The sequence below is a fragment of the Acomys minous genome, assembly GCF_964271855.1.
Source record: "Acomys minous genome assembly, chromosome: 16".
NCBI classification, from domain to species: Eukaryota; Metazoa; Chordata; class Mammalia; order Rodentia; family Muridae; genus Acomys; species Acomys minous.
The window spans coordinates 88,914,696-88,927,312 of record NC_140498.1 but is presented as its reverse complement, the minus strand read 5'-3'; the positions used below and the strand labels follow the sequence as shown (position 1 = coordinate 88,927,312).

The 12,617-nt window shown below is 47.3% G+C and overlaps 1 protein-coding gene across 8 annotated transcripts in view; it reads left to right on the top strand.

Moving 5' to 3' along the window:
- TBX5 (T-box transcription factor 5) overlaps positions 1 to 12,617 on the top strand; it is an 86,589-nt gene that overhangs the window by 53,396 nt on the left and 20,576 nt on the right. For all 8 annotated transcript variants that reach the window (XM_084761699.1, XM_084761697.1, XM_084761695.1 and 5 more), the window contains one exon: positions 3,389 to 3,480. In XM_084761699.1, the coding sequence (XP_084617825.1) occupies positions 3,389 to 3,480 (92 nt within the window). The remainder of the gene's footprint in view (positions 1 to 3,388; positions 3,481 to 12,617) is intronic.

Below are 12,617 nucleotides of genomic sequence, written 5' to 3'. Positions count from 1 at the left end.
TCGCAGGAGGCATGAGGGACAGAGGGCTTGTCCCACCCTGTTTAAATCATCTAATTATTATTACTTTTTTTTTTTTTAAATAATAGGATCTCATGCAGCCCAGGCTGACTTTCAACTCAGTACATAGTAACAACCTTGACCTTTTAATCCTTCTGCCTCCATTGCCTGAGTGCTGGGGGTCACACGAGTGTGACATCATGTCTTACTCACGCTTCCGCAATTGAACACAGGGCTTTTCTGCACGCTACGCAGGCTCTCTGTCATCTAGGCTGTATACCCAGTGCAAATTATTTATTATAGCTGTAATTATCACAAGGTCTTGTTATGTAGCTCGGGCTGGCCCCAAACTCTTCATCCTCTTGCCTCAGCCTTCAGAATGCTGAGACGACAGATGTGTGCCGGCATACATGGTTTTATATGATCTAGTTTCCAGTTAGTTTTTGCTAAATCATTCCTTAAAAAATGATTTGTCCTTCATCGGATTGTGTTTTATGACAACATCTCAGATGGACAAGCAGACCTCTGTATTCAGAAACACACATTTCAAAGATGGCTTCATGAACTGATTTATAGACTCTGACTGACAATGAAGAGTTCAGCCTAAACCAGAAAGCAATAGGCTGGGCCATGCAGGCCTGTGATGCCAACACCCGGGAAGCTGAGGCAGGAGGATCAAGGATTAGAGGCTAGAATCCAGGAGAATCCAGGCATGCTGGAGTCACCTGATATACAAGAAAAAAATGACAAGCTCTCTCTTTTGGTATCCACAGGAAGTTCTGAAACCAAAGCTCGCCTTCTGGTTGGAAAGAGGAAGTTGATGCTGTTAGTGAAGGTTCTAGCACAAACTAGTCCTGAACTAAAACTCATGGATCAGATGGATTGGTTGAAATGGGATAGCAAACAAGCTGCAGTAACAGGTCTATTTAACAAAAAAAAAAAACAAAAAAAAAAAAAAAACGAGGGAGAGAGTATGTGTATGCACATATATACATATTTATAAAATGTTTTAAGTCAACCAATTAAAACAAAAAGATTTACCTTATTTTAAATCATGTATATCTGCGTGGGTCTGTGTGTGAGTTTGCGCACATGGCTGCAGGTTCCGGAAGAGGCCAAAAGAGGACAGTGGATCTCCTGGAGCTGAAGTTATGGACAGCTGTAAGCCACCTGATGCGGGCGCTGGGAATCAAACTCTGGTCCTCTGCAAGAGCAGTGTGTGCTTTTAACACGCAGCCACCTTGTCATTGTTGTTATTGTGTGTGTGTGCCACAGCACCTGTGGCAGTCAGAGGACAACTTCTTGGAGGCAGTTCACTCTTTCTGCCTTTACATGGGTTCTGGGAATAGAACTCAAGATCGCCAGGCCTGCTCAGCAGGTGCATTGTAAGCTGAGCCATCTCACTGGTCCTAAGAGCAGTTATTAAATTTATCAGAAAGTTATTTGAGTGTGCTTTTGCATGTGGTGTGTGGTGCATGTGCCCATTGCATGTATGTGTATGTGTGTGCAAGTGTGTATGTGAGTGTATGTGTGTGTACATGTGTGTGCATGGGCATGTGTGTATATACATGGACACGTGTGTGTCTGTATGTGCGAGTGTGTTTGTGTGTGTGTGTGAAGGGATGCTGCAAGTGCCAGGACATCGGTCTGGAGGACAGAGAACAATCTGTGGGAGTCAGTTTTCTCCTTCTGTCCACGTGGGTCATGGGGATTGAACTCAGGGCATCAGGTTTGAAGGCAAAGTTCATTTTCCTAGGTGGATGCACTGCTGGGTGGGTAAGACAGTTCTCAGGGTGTGAATATAATCCAGCTACAGAGTGAAACTCCAACTGATCCATTAACCCTCTAGTTTTCTATTAGAGAGTTTTAGCTCAGGACTAGTCTGTGCTGGAACCTCCTCTAATGGCTTTGTCAACTTTCTCCTTCCAACCAGAAGGCGGGCTTTGGTTTCAAAACTTCCTGTGGATACCAAAAGAGAGAGTTTGTCATCTTTTTATTGACTACCAAGTGACTCCACCAGACTTGGATTCTCCTTTGTTATATACAGTTGGGAACAATATTTCTGGGTAAAATAATTTTGAACAAAAAGGGAGTTGTTTTAAATAAAAATCGTAGCTGGGTATGGGGTTACAGGTGTAACCCCAGTACTTTAGAATCATCTTTGGCAGGAGGCCAGCCTAGGCTGTATAGTGAGACTTGGTCTCTGAAAAACAAAAGCAAAACAAACAAACAAATAAACAAACAGAACAAACAAGCAAAAATTTAAAATAGAACTGTCCCAGCAGACAAAGTACTTGTTTACTTGCTACAATGACCTGAGATCTGGAGTTTGGATCACTTGCGTGTGTGTGTGTGTGTGTGTGTGTGTGTGTGTGTGTGTGTGTGTGTGTAAATCAAAACAAAACAGACTCCAATTTAATAGGAGAGGCATACAAATGCTCTTAGATGTGGCAGTGGCCCTGAAGGAGAACCCCAAGCCACTGACGGCAGTCACAAAGCCCTCGTGTCCGTCATATGATTCTATGTGTGACAGCTGAACTCACACACAACTTTTAGGAAACACTTCTAGCAAATTCCATATGGATGCAGTCCGCCACCTGGATCCACTATTACGTTGACGCTAATATAGTATGTGCTGATGGCTTAAATTAAAGTGCTGGGCCTTGAACCAAAACATGAAAAAAAAAAAAACCCACAGTTCTGCTACAGGGTTGTGACACAGATTTTAAAGACAGAGTTTCCACTTCCTTGATAGAAAACCACAGAGGGTCAGATCCACGGGACAGCTACCATCTGTGGAAGCCTCAGACGTCCGTGTTTATTGTACCGGGCAGCGTTTTACACCTGGGCTAGTCAGTACTGTCTGCAAAATGGTGAAATGGGGCAGGGCCAGACCTTTGGAAGCTACGATCAAGATGTGTTTTTCTGCGACGGGGATATTACCACATTGTGTGGGATGTGCAGTCACTATGTCAACACTCATGGCTTTCTCAGGAAGAGGGACCAAATGTTGAGGTTTCCTTCTTCTTTGAAATGCAAAATGCCCAACATACAGATGAGTGCATGTACACACACACAGACACACAGACACACACACACACATACACACGATGATGATGATGATAAAGAGTATGCCTTCAATTAATGAGTAAACCAGATCCAGGATTTCCGGCTCCTTTTAACAATGGTCTGATCTAAGACACTTTTCAAAGCCTCAGCTGCAGCGGGGAATCCTGTCGGTGTGATGGACTGCACTGTGTCCCTGGGTTGTCTGGGGGATGGGCAGGGGTGGTGGTGGTCTCTTTTCTATGATACTTGCTATGCACTCTTGTCCCAAGGTCCTCTTGTGGTAATCAAGTATGAACCAACTTGCCCTCCCTCCTCCTCGCAGATCACACAGCTGAAAATCGAGAACAACCCCTTTGCCAAAGGCTTTCGGGGCAGCGATGACATGGAACTACACAGGATGTCACGGATGCAAAGGTAAGAAATCTGGCCAAATGCACCCCACAAATCCCCCCCCCACCAGCATTCCTGCCATCCAACAGAGAAAGAGATCTCTCAATCTCGTCTCTGTCTCTCTCTCTCTTTGTGGGTGTGTGTGTGTGTGTAGGTCAAAGGCCAAAACAGGTACCTTGCTCAATCACTCCTCCACCTTATTTTTTGAGCCAGAGTCCTTCACTGAGTGTAGGCTCCCTGATTTCAGCCAGGCTGGCTGGCCATTGAGCTCCAGGGGTCCTCCAATGTCTGCTTTCCCACAACGGGGCGTTGCAGGCAAGCCTCACCATGCCTGGATTTTGCTGTGTCATCTAGGGACTCAACTCAGGTCCTAATGCGTGTGCAGCTGGCACTTTATGGAAAGAGCCATCTTTACAGCCCCCAGTCCCTTTCTTATAACCCATATGATCTGGATGGGTATGTTCAGGCAGCCTGCAGTGTGAGCGTCCAGGTGGGGGACTGTGGAATCCAGCCCACCAGGCACCCAACGCCACATGCCTCCTCTTCCTTTCTTGTGTCCCACTCCTCCTCCTGAAACCCTTTTCCCTTCTTCCCATCCATCTCAGCTGATGAAGGCTGTTCTTTTTGGCAACAGCTCTTTATTAGCGAGAGAGAAGTTAACAACTCGGCTTCCTGGGGGTAAAACACAGGCCAACTTGACACCAGGTGGTGTCCAGGGCACCCTGAGGAGTGGGGGGGGGGTGTGGGGTTGGAAGCCAGTGCTAAAAAAAATCATTTGCTAGTTTTACATATCCTGTGGTCGCAGCCGCTGATATGACAAATAGAAGGGGTTGGAACAAACGTACAAGAGAGGGAATTGGGTCTGATTGAAAGGATTGGATGAGCAAAGTCAGTTTGTGCTCTCAACTTCCAGTGCAACCCACTACAAGGCAAGATAATTAGAAATCACATTTTGATCCCCTTGACAAAATGCATGCTCGAATACACACATACACACAGGCACACATCAACACAGGTACACACATACACACATGCACATAGATACATATGCATACTCATGAATGCACACATTGAATGCACACATGCACACGGGTACACACACACTCTCTCTGTCTCTCTTTCCACTCTCACTGGGCTTATCGATTCTAAATAAAATTAAATCATTGATGACACCTGGAAAAGAGGAAAAGGGAGAGTCAGTTAGATAGCAAGACATAGCCATTCAACAAAGGGCAAGGGACCAAAGGAAGAGAAAGGGACAGAGGCCCCAGTGGTCTTGGGGTCTAACCATTGGGCTGAGAACTGTGTGCTGTAAATTTAATTTAATTAAAAATATTATTATTTTGTTTGCACGAGTATTTTGCCTGCACACAAGTCTGTGTGCTGTATATGTTCAGTGCCATTGAGGCCAGAAGAGGGCATCAGATCCCCAGGAAGTGGAGTTACAAATGGTTGTGAGCTGCCATGTGAGTGCTGGCAATTAAGTTTAGGTCTTCAGTGAAGAGCAACAACTGCCCTTACCTGCTGAGTTCTCTCTCTCCAGCCTCAGGAATATTTAAACTCAGTATTTTCAAACTGTACTTTGAAATTGGCACTTGCTGTAGTTTTAGGGTCAGAGGAGTCTGTGCTGACAAAAAAAATCCCCTCTAAGCAGAGATGATACAACTGCTCGAGGACCCAAGAAACCTAAGTTCAGAGTCATGTCCCACACTGATGGTGACTTTGCTGGAGAGGTAGCCACAACCACTGCTGAAGCCTTGTCTGAGAGCAACAGGTGAAGGTCCATTGTGGACTACTTTGTAGAAGCACAGCTCACCAAAGGATCTTAGCATCACTCACCTCTTCCCATCCTTTCTACAAGAGAAGAAGTCAGGGGCACCTCCTCTCCAGCTTCCTCAGTTCCACAGAGCATATCTCTTTCCTTGCCAAGGATAGAACTCAAGTTCCTTTGCACAATAAGCCCATGCTGGCCTGATTCTTCCTCTTCCTCTTCGTCGTCTTCATCTTCATCTTCTTCTTCTGATTTTTCCAGACAGGGTTTCTCTGTGTAGCCTTGGCTGTCCTGGACTCGCTTTGTAGACCAGGCTGGCCTCGAACTCACAGAGATCTGCCTGTCCCTGCCTCTCAGAGTACTTGTATTATTACAGGCACGCACCACCGCTCCTCCTTGGCAGCAGCAGCCTCTCGTCTTACACTGACTGCTACCCTCTTCTCCTCTGGAGTCTTTTCCACGAAGTTCCACAGAGAGCCTTGGAAAAGACAGGCAGATAAGATCACTGTACAACTGGGAACTCTCCCAGTTCTGATCATGGGAGGAAGGTCCAGATCTCTTACCACTGACCAACCACACCCGTCCCGTCAGGCCCTGCTTCCCCCCCCTCCCCCAACCCCCTTATGGGCTCTGTCTGTTTGGCTCCCTTGGCTCCCAGTAAAGGAGGCACGCCCGAACCTGTTTGCTGCTCTTGATCAGTTTGCTGCTGATCATCCCCCCACCCCCATCCCCGGGGCCAGTTCTCAGCATCAGTGCGATTCTTGTGGTCCTTTCTTCCTTTAAGAATCTTCCCCAGCTGGGCCATGCTCTTTGGAAGCTCGTAGGAACAGGTGTCAGGCGGGGAAGGACAGGTGTTTGAGATCTAGGGCACATGGCTATCCTAACCAGTCCGGCCCACCACACCTATTCCAGTTTGATTAGGTCTCTCTCTGTCCAGGTGTCAGATGGGAAAAGGGGAAAGGGAGGGGTGGAGAGAGGGCAAGGAGGGGAAGGGAAGGGCTGGTCACCGCTGCTTGTCACACTGAAGCCAGTCTTTCAGCCTAAGAGCCACAGGTCTTTGTGGCTACATGAGGAGTTGTGTTGAGAAGCTGAGAGGAGACTAGACCTTTGCCACTATCCAGTTCTTTTGCAGGTGGCCTTAGGGACAGTGATGGAGGAAGCAAAGTGACTGACAAAACGGTTTCAAGGTCAGTCAAAGCTGGGGTTGTCCCTGGCTCTTGTGTCAGTCACCGTACGACTCTGGGAAAGTGAGTTAACATCCAGAGACTCAATATTCCCACCTGTGAAATGGGTACAAATAAATATACCCTACATGTTTTAACGGTGTTGTAAAAATTACCTGAGACAATGCAGGCAGGGAATCTGGATCCTAGTCCATTCTCAGGACACTGTCTCTGATCCGGGAAAAATCTTCCTGGGACTGTCAGTTCTAAGTTTGTTCAGAATTTATTTTGGGCTCTTGTCCCAGCTCCCAGGTTGCAATAGGTAGTGACAAGCAAAGACTGGGGCTCTTGGAGTCAGCAGTGATAAAGAGCGGCTCACTGTTAATCTTGTAATTCTGTTTCCTGTCCTCCACACACTCGGTGACAGCTGACTCCAGGAGGAGGAGGAGGAGGAGGAGGAGGAGGAGGGATGAAATCTGGAAGAAGGGAGAGAGAGGCCGGGTTCTGGAGGGCGACACAGATCTTCCACACAGCTGGCTTCTAGACCGGCTTGCCCAAGTCCTGGACACTAACCCTGCTTCGCGCTCTCTCTTCTGATCCTGTGTTTAGGAAAACTCGACAGTGACTTAGCTATTCTCCAGTATTCATTTATGGTGTCCAGTTACAGGAGCCACCACCACTCATAATAAACATGGGAGAGCTGGGGAAAAACAAAACCACTTGAACAGCCTGTTTCCAGCTTCTTGTGACAGTGCGCATGCACACACCCAGGTTGTTTAGAAAAGGTAGTGGGGAGGGGGCAGGGGGCCCGGGCTGCCGAGAAAACCCAGCTTCTCGCCGGCAGTATTTCTCAAGTCCTAAGAGATGAGAGACTCAGGAGCTGATTTTAGAATTTACTGGATAGAGAGCAGGGGAAGGAGAGAAAGGAAGAGGAGGAGAGGAAGTGAGGAAGAAGGGAAGGAAGGAAGGAAGGAAGGAAGGAAGGAAGGAAGGAAGGAAGCTAGCAAGTAGGAAGGCTGGTTAACTGCCAGGTAACTGAGCCTTCCAGAAGAGGTGATGCTGTCGCCTAATGGGTCAGACAGCAGACATTCTGCGCCTGCGCACGGCAGCTCAGCCCCAGGAGGGGTTAAGGACTCCGTTGCTGCCAGAGACAACCCTACACCCTGCTTTTCACTGCCTTGAACTTGGCTTCGGTGTCTTTGGAGTATCCAGGCAGCTTGGGGACTTCTGAGAATTGAAGGGTCCCGAGCTGCGACAGGGATCAGGGAAGGTTTATGGAGGGGCCACAGTAGCTCCCGGAAGGATAGGGGTTACATGTGTTGAGGAGGGGTTTCTGGCTCGTGGGAGGGAAGCAGTGGACACACAGGGGCTTGAAGAGTAGGCTAAATGTCCCACAGGTCTCAGAGAGGAAGCTGGAGAGGAGCAGGGCAGGGTGACATCGTGAGAACCACTCCCGGAGCCTAGATTTTAAGGTAGTTGAGACAGCAGGGGACAATATCTGGTTCATGCCCTCCCACTCGCAGCGTTGCAAAAGAAAAGAAAAGAAAAACCTGAAGTTCAAGGACTCTTTCTGTAAAGGTTTTAACCTGTTGGCTTATTCCTCTTTCACCTTTATTAAATGCTCGCTGTGTACCGGGCACTGGGGTTATGCAAAGACAAGCCAGCATACAGAGAAGTCAGGGCTCAAGTACAGACAAAGGGCATTGCAACTGGGGGATCCTTGCATAGTTCTGCGGCTCCCCTTGTCTGACCTATGAAAGGGAGGCTAATTACGGGCAACTAGGGCCAGTGCAACAGTGAAATGTTGTAATTTGGCTTTCTGGTATTGCAACAAAACACCCGACACAATCACCTTAAAAAGAGGAAAGTTTATTTTGGGTCACAGTTCCAGACATTTCAAGCCACAGTCCATTAACATGTTCACTTTGGGCCTGTGGCAAGGCAGAGCCCATGGAAGGCAAATATGGCAGCGGCAGTTACTCACCTTGTAGTAAGTGGGAAAGGATGGGTGGGTGGGGGTTCCTCTGAAACCCTGCTATTCCCACCTGCCATTTTCTAGAAACATTTATTATATTTTACCTTATGTGTATGAGTGCATGGCTGCATGTATATCTGTGTACCAGATATGTACAGTGCTCGCAGAAGCCAGAAAATGACATCAGAACTGAATTAGGGCTGCCATGTGGGTTCTGGGAGTGGAACCTGGGTCCCCTGAAAGAGCAGCCAGTGCTCCTAGCTGCAGAGCCATCTCTCCAGCTCCAGCTCCCTCCCAAGTCTTCAATCCATGGATCTTTGGGAGAGACTTATCTAAACAATAACTCTTGCTGTCAAACAAATGTCAAGCTGCCCCAGACTGGCTGGACGGTCCTTAGCTTATTATCCCATTCATGGAGGAAGGAAAGGCAAGCTTCCAGGGCATGCACTCTTATGATCTTCCAGCTTTCTGCGGGCTCTTTACTGGCTGTGCACTGGAGCACCCACCCACAGCTTCTTCAACATGGGCTCTGTCTCTAATAGATGATCTTTAATGTCCTTCACTGGCCTAGATGGGAGTGATAAGGGATATTCTGAGGTTTAAAACTACCCGGCTCATACAGAAAGAAACAGCATAGCACTGATCAGTCATGTTCCATGTTGTCTGTGCTGGGTGATGAGACAGGTGCATATCTCGATGAGGCTACAAAGCAGGTGGATCTGTCAGGGTCACAAATGACTGAGATGCAAGAGACCTCATGGCCTGGTGGTTGTGTTGATGAAATCTTACCAGGAGCTAGCTATTTGGATGGGTTGACACACTTGGGGGGTCTGTGATGGCCTCTGAGAGCAGATGGGAGGAGTGATGCTCCTTCTGTTGTTTTCCCCCTCTTTTAATGGGAAGTGGTCCCTAAGGTAGATATTTCCAGATTTTAATCTGTCCTCAGACAGACAGGGTAGGTAAGTTTGGAGCTCAGGACACAAGACATCCTTATCTATGATGATGGGGGTTGGAGAGGAACCCCTTTCTGGAGGATGAGGTGAGAGAGAGGATCCCTCTTGTATAGGATGAGGGAGGATAGAGAGGAACCCACTTCTATAGGGTGAAGGCAGGTGGAGAGGAGCCCTGTTCTTAAAAAAAAAAAAGGGTGAGGTGAGGGTGGAGAGGGATCTCATTCTACAGGATGAGGCAGGATGAAGAGGACCACTTTCTGCATGGTGAGGGGTGGGTATTTGATTTCGAGGCAGTTGCCCAGGCCTGGCTGGTACTTTTTACTTCTCTTCTACAGAAAAGCCTTGAGTGCTGGTGACCTTTCTGCCAAAGGCAGTCCAGATTGAATGTCTCTCACCCAAAATGTTTGAGCTCAGAGGCCTTCAAGACCTGGGAGTTTTGGGAATTTTGGATTGTTGCATGTATTTAAGAGATCTCAACTCCACACACAAGATTCACTTGTGTCTCAATGCCTTGTACACATAGCCTGAAGGGAATGCTGTATGGTGTTTTTTTCAGAGCCTGAGGGTTCTTAGTGTTACTTAATTTACATGCTTAATTACATAATTGTTTTTGTCTGTTTGCTGGGGACAGACCCCAGGGCCTTTGCATATGCCAAGCAGCAAGTGCTCTATCATTGAGATGCATTCCCAGACCTAAACTGCACTTCAAAATTATTATAATAATTAGTGTGTGTGTGTGTGTGTGTGTTTTCATGTACACTGCATGTGTACCCTGTTGTGTGTGTGATGGTCAGAGAACAACTTTGTGGAGCCAATTTTTTCCCCCTTTGCCTTTATGTGGGGTTCCGGGGATGGGTCTCATGTCTCCAGGCTTGTGAGACAAGCACCTTTACCTGCTGAGCCATCTTGCTGGCTTTGTACCTACGCATTTGATTGCAGCAAGTTTCCACTCTAGGTGTCATCGTGTCTGTGTACAGAAGGCTTCAGGAAATAGAGCTTTGGATTTGGGAGTTGAGGACACTCAGCTTGTGCTGATGGACTCTTACCAGGAGCTAGCCAGTTGTGTGGGTCGACACACTTTGTGGATTGTGGTGGCCTCAGAGAGCACACGGGACCTGTGCTTTTTTGCTCTTTTAACGGAAAGTGGTCCCTGAGGTAGACATTTGTGTATTGCCAGGCTTTCTCGGACCCACTAGCAGCTTAAAGAAGACACAAGACTTCCATAGAGTTTAAAGCTTTTGACCTTTTACTAGGGCGAACTCTCAGCTAGCTTCTACCTTAACCCAACTTATGGGCACTGTGTCCCTGGCTAGCTCTTTACCTCCCCGCTCATCTCTGGTCTCCCTTCTGCTCCTTTCTGTAGCTCCTTCAAGTCCCTCCTGCTGCTCCAAACCTGCCCAGAAGTTCTGGCCCTTACTTCCTGCCCCAGCTATTGGCCATCAGCTCTTTATCATAACCAATCAGCAGTAAGACAACGCCATATCCATCTCTTTGGTTGTCTTAAGACACTGAGGGATGCCTTCATCTTTTGGGCAGGCGAGGAAGGACAAGCATTTACAAATAGAAAACCTAGTGATGGGCCAAAGAAATAACAATACCAAAATCCTCCCCACACATACCTCTCTGCTACAGTAATCAACAATTGAAAACACAGATACCTTCTCAAATGTAAGGAAACACACCCCAGCATTTATAGATTTTGAGCTGTCCTCGGCCAGATATTGTGGGGCAGTTTGGAGCTCAGGACACAGTAGCCAGGTCAGAACCTTCCTTCCCCTCTTCCCTGCCCCCATTCCAGTGACAGGCTTGAGGGTCTCAGCCTGGCCACATTATACATGACTGTTATCCTCTACCTCTGTGTGGCCTTGTACCGCCATTTCCACTGCTTCCTTCTTTTATTTATTTTATTTTATTTAAAGATTTATTTATTTTCCTTCTTCCTTCTTAAAGTCCAATGAAAGCAGTCAGTGGTGGTGCACGCCTTTAATCCAAGCACTCGGGAGGCAGAGTCAGGTAGATCTCTAAGTTTGAGGCCATCCTGGTCTACAGAGTGAGTTCCAGGACAGCCAGGGTTACACAGAGAAACTCTCGTCTCAAACACACACACACACACACACACACACACACACACACACACACACACACACACGCAGGCATGTGCACATATAAATTGAATGAAAGCAAGAAAGATCTGAAATATTTATAGTATATACATAAGGAAAAAATCTAACTATTTCAAGGGACTCGTGGGGCTGGGCCCTTCCAAAGTTATATTTCTTCTGCAGTAGGGTTCCTGCCTCTATTCCTTTGCTTGTAAATCAATTTTTCAGCCTGTGACCACACATGCCTGACTTTTGTAGGAGAGCTTAGCACTCTTGCCTTCTCTTGCTTGTGGCTAAAGGCCAACAAATGCCTGGTAGTGGAGAAGTGACTTGAGCTGTTTTTGTGCCAGCAGCCTAGACTCCCCACCCTCCTGTGATTCCAGCTCCCCTGGGAGAAGCATATTTATCTCAAACAAGAATGAGGCTGTGTGTGGAAAGCCCAGCCATGAGCGATGTAGAGCCAGTGTTGTCCTCGGAGCCTCCATCTGGGATGGCAGAGAGCAGATGGGATGCTTGGGTAGGATAGATCCCCACATTCTTACCTGCACAGTTGTCCCTCCTGCATCCCTACCCCTGACTTAGGGCATTTGCCTTCTAGAGAAGGGGCTGTGGGCCACTCATTTGTTCATCTACACTTTCACCATTTTTACTGAGGTGTAACTGACAAAAGTTTTATATATAGAAGCGAATAACAAAGCTTTGATATACAGAATATAAAATAGTCCAATAGGAGTCAACCCATCACCTTGTCTAACTACTACTTTCTTCTCTTTTTATTTTCTTTCTTCCCCCTTTCCTTCTTTTTCCTACTTTTCATCTCTCTTCCCCTCTCCCCTCTCCTTTTACCTCCCTTCCCCTCTTTTCACCTCCCTGTTCCTCTCCCTCCCTGCTTTCCAGGACCGCCTAGTTCTTACCCCTTTGCCTATCTCCCTACTCCACGTGGCACCGTCAACCCTATATCACGTTGCTCAGTGTCTTTCTAGAGCATGCTTCTCTGGCATGCCTAGAACTCTCTATTCACTGACCAACACTTCTCCATGCCTCTTCTTCCAGCCCACGCAGCCACCACTCTACTAGCTCTGCTGAAAGTTGGGACCGTTTTAGACTCCACCTAGGAAGCGGTATCTTGAAGCCTATATCTTCCTGTGTCTGGCTTCTTTCCTTTAGCATAACACCTCCCAAATTCACTCATGGTGT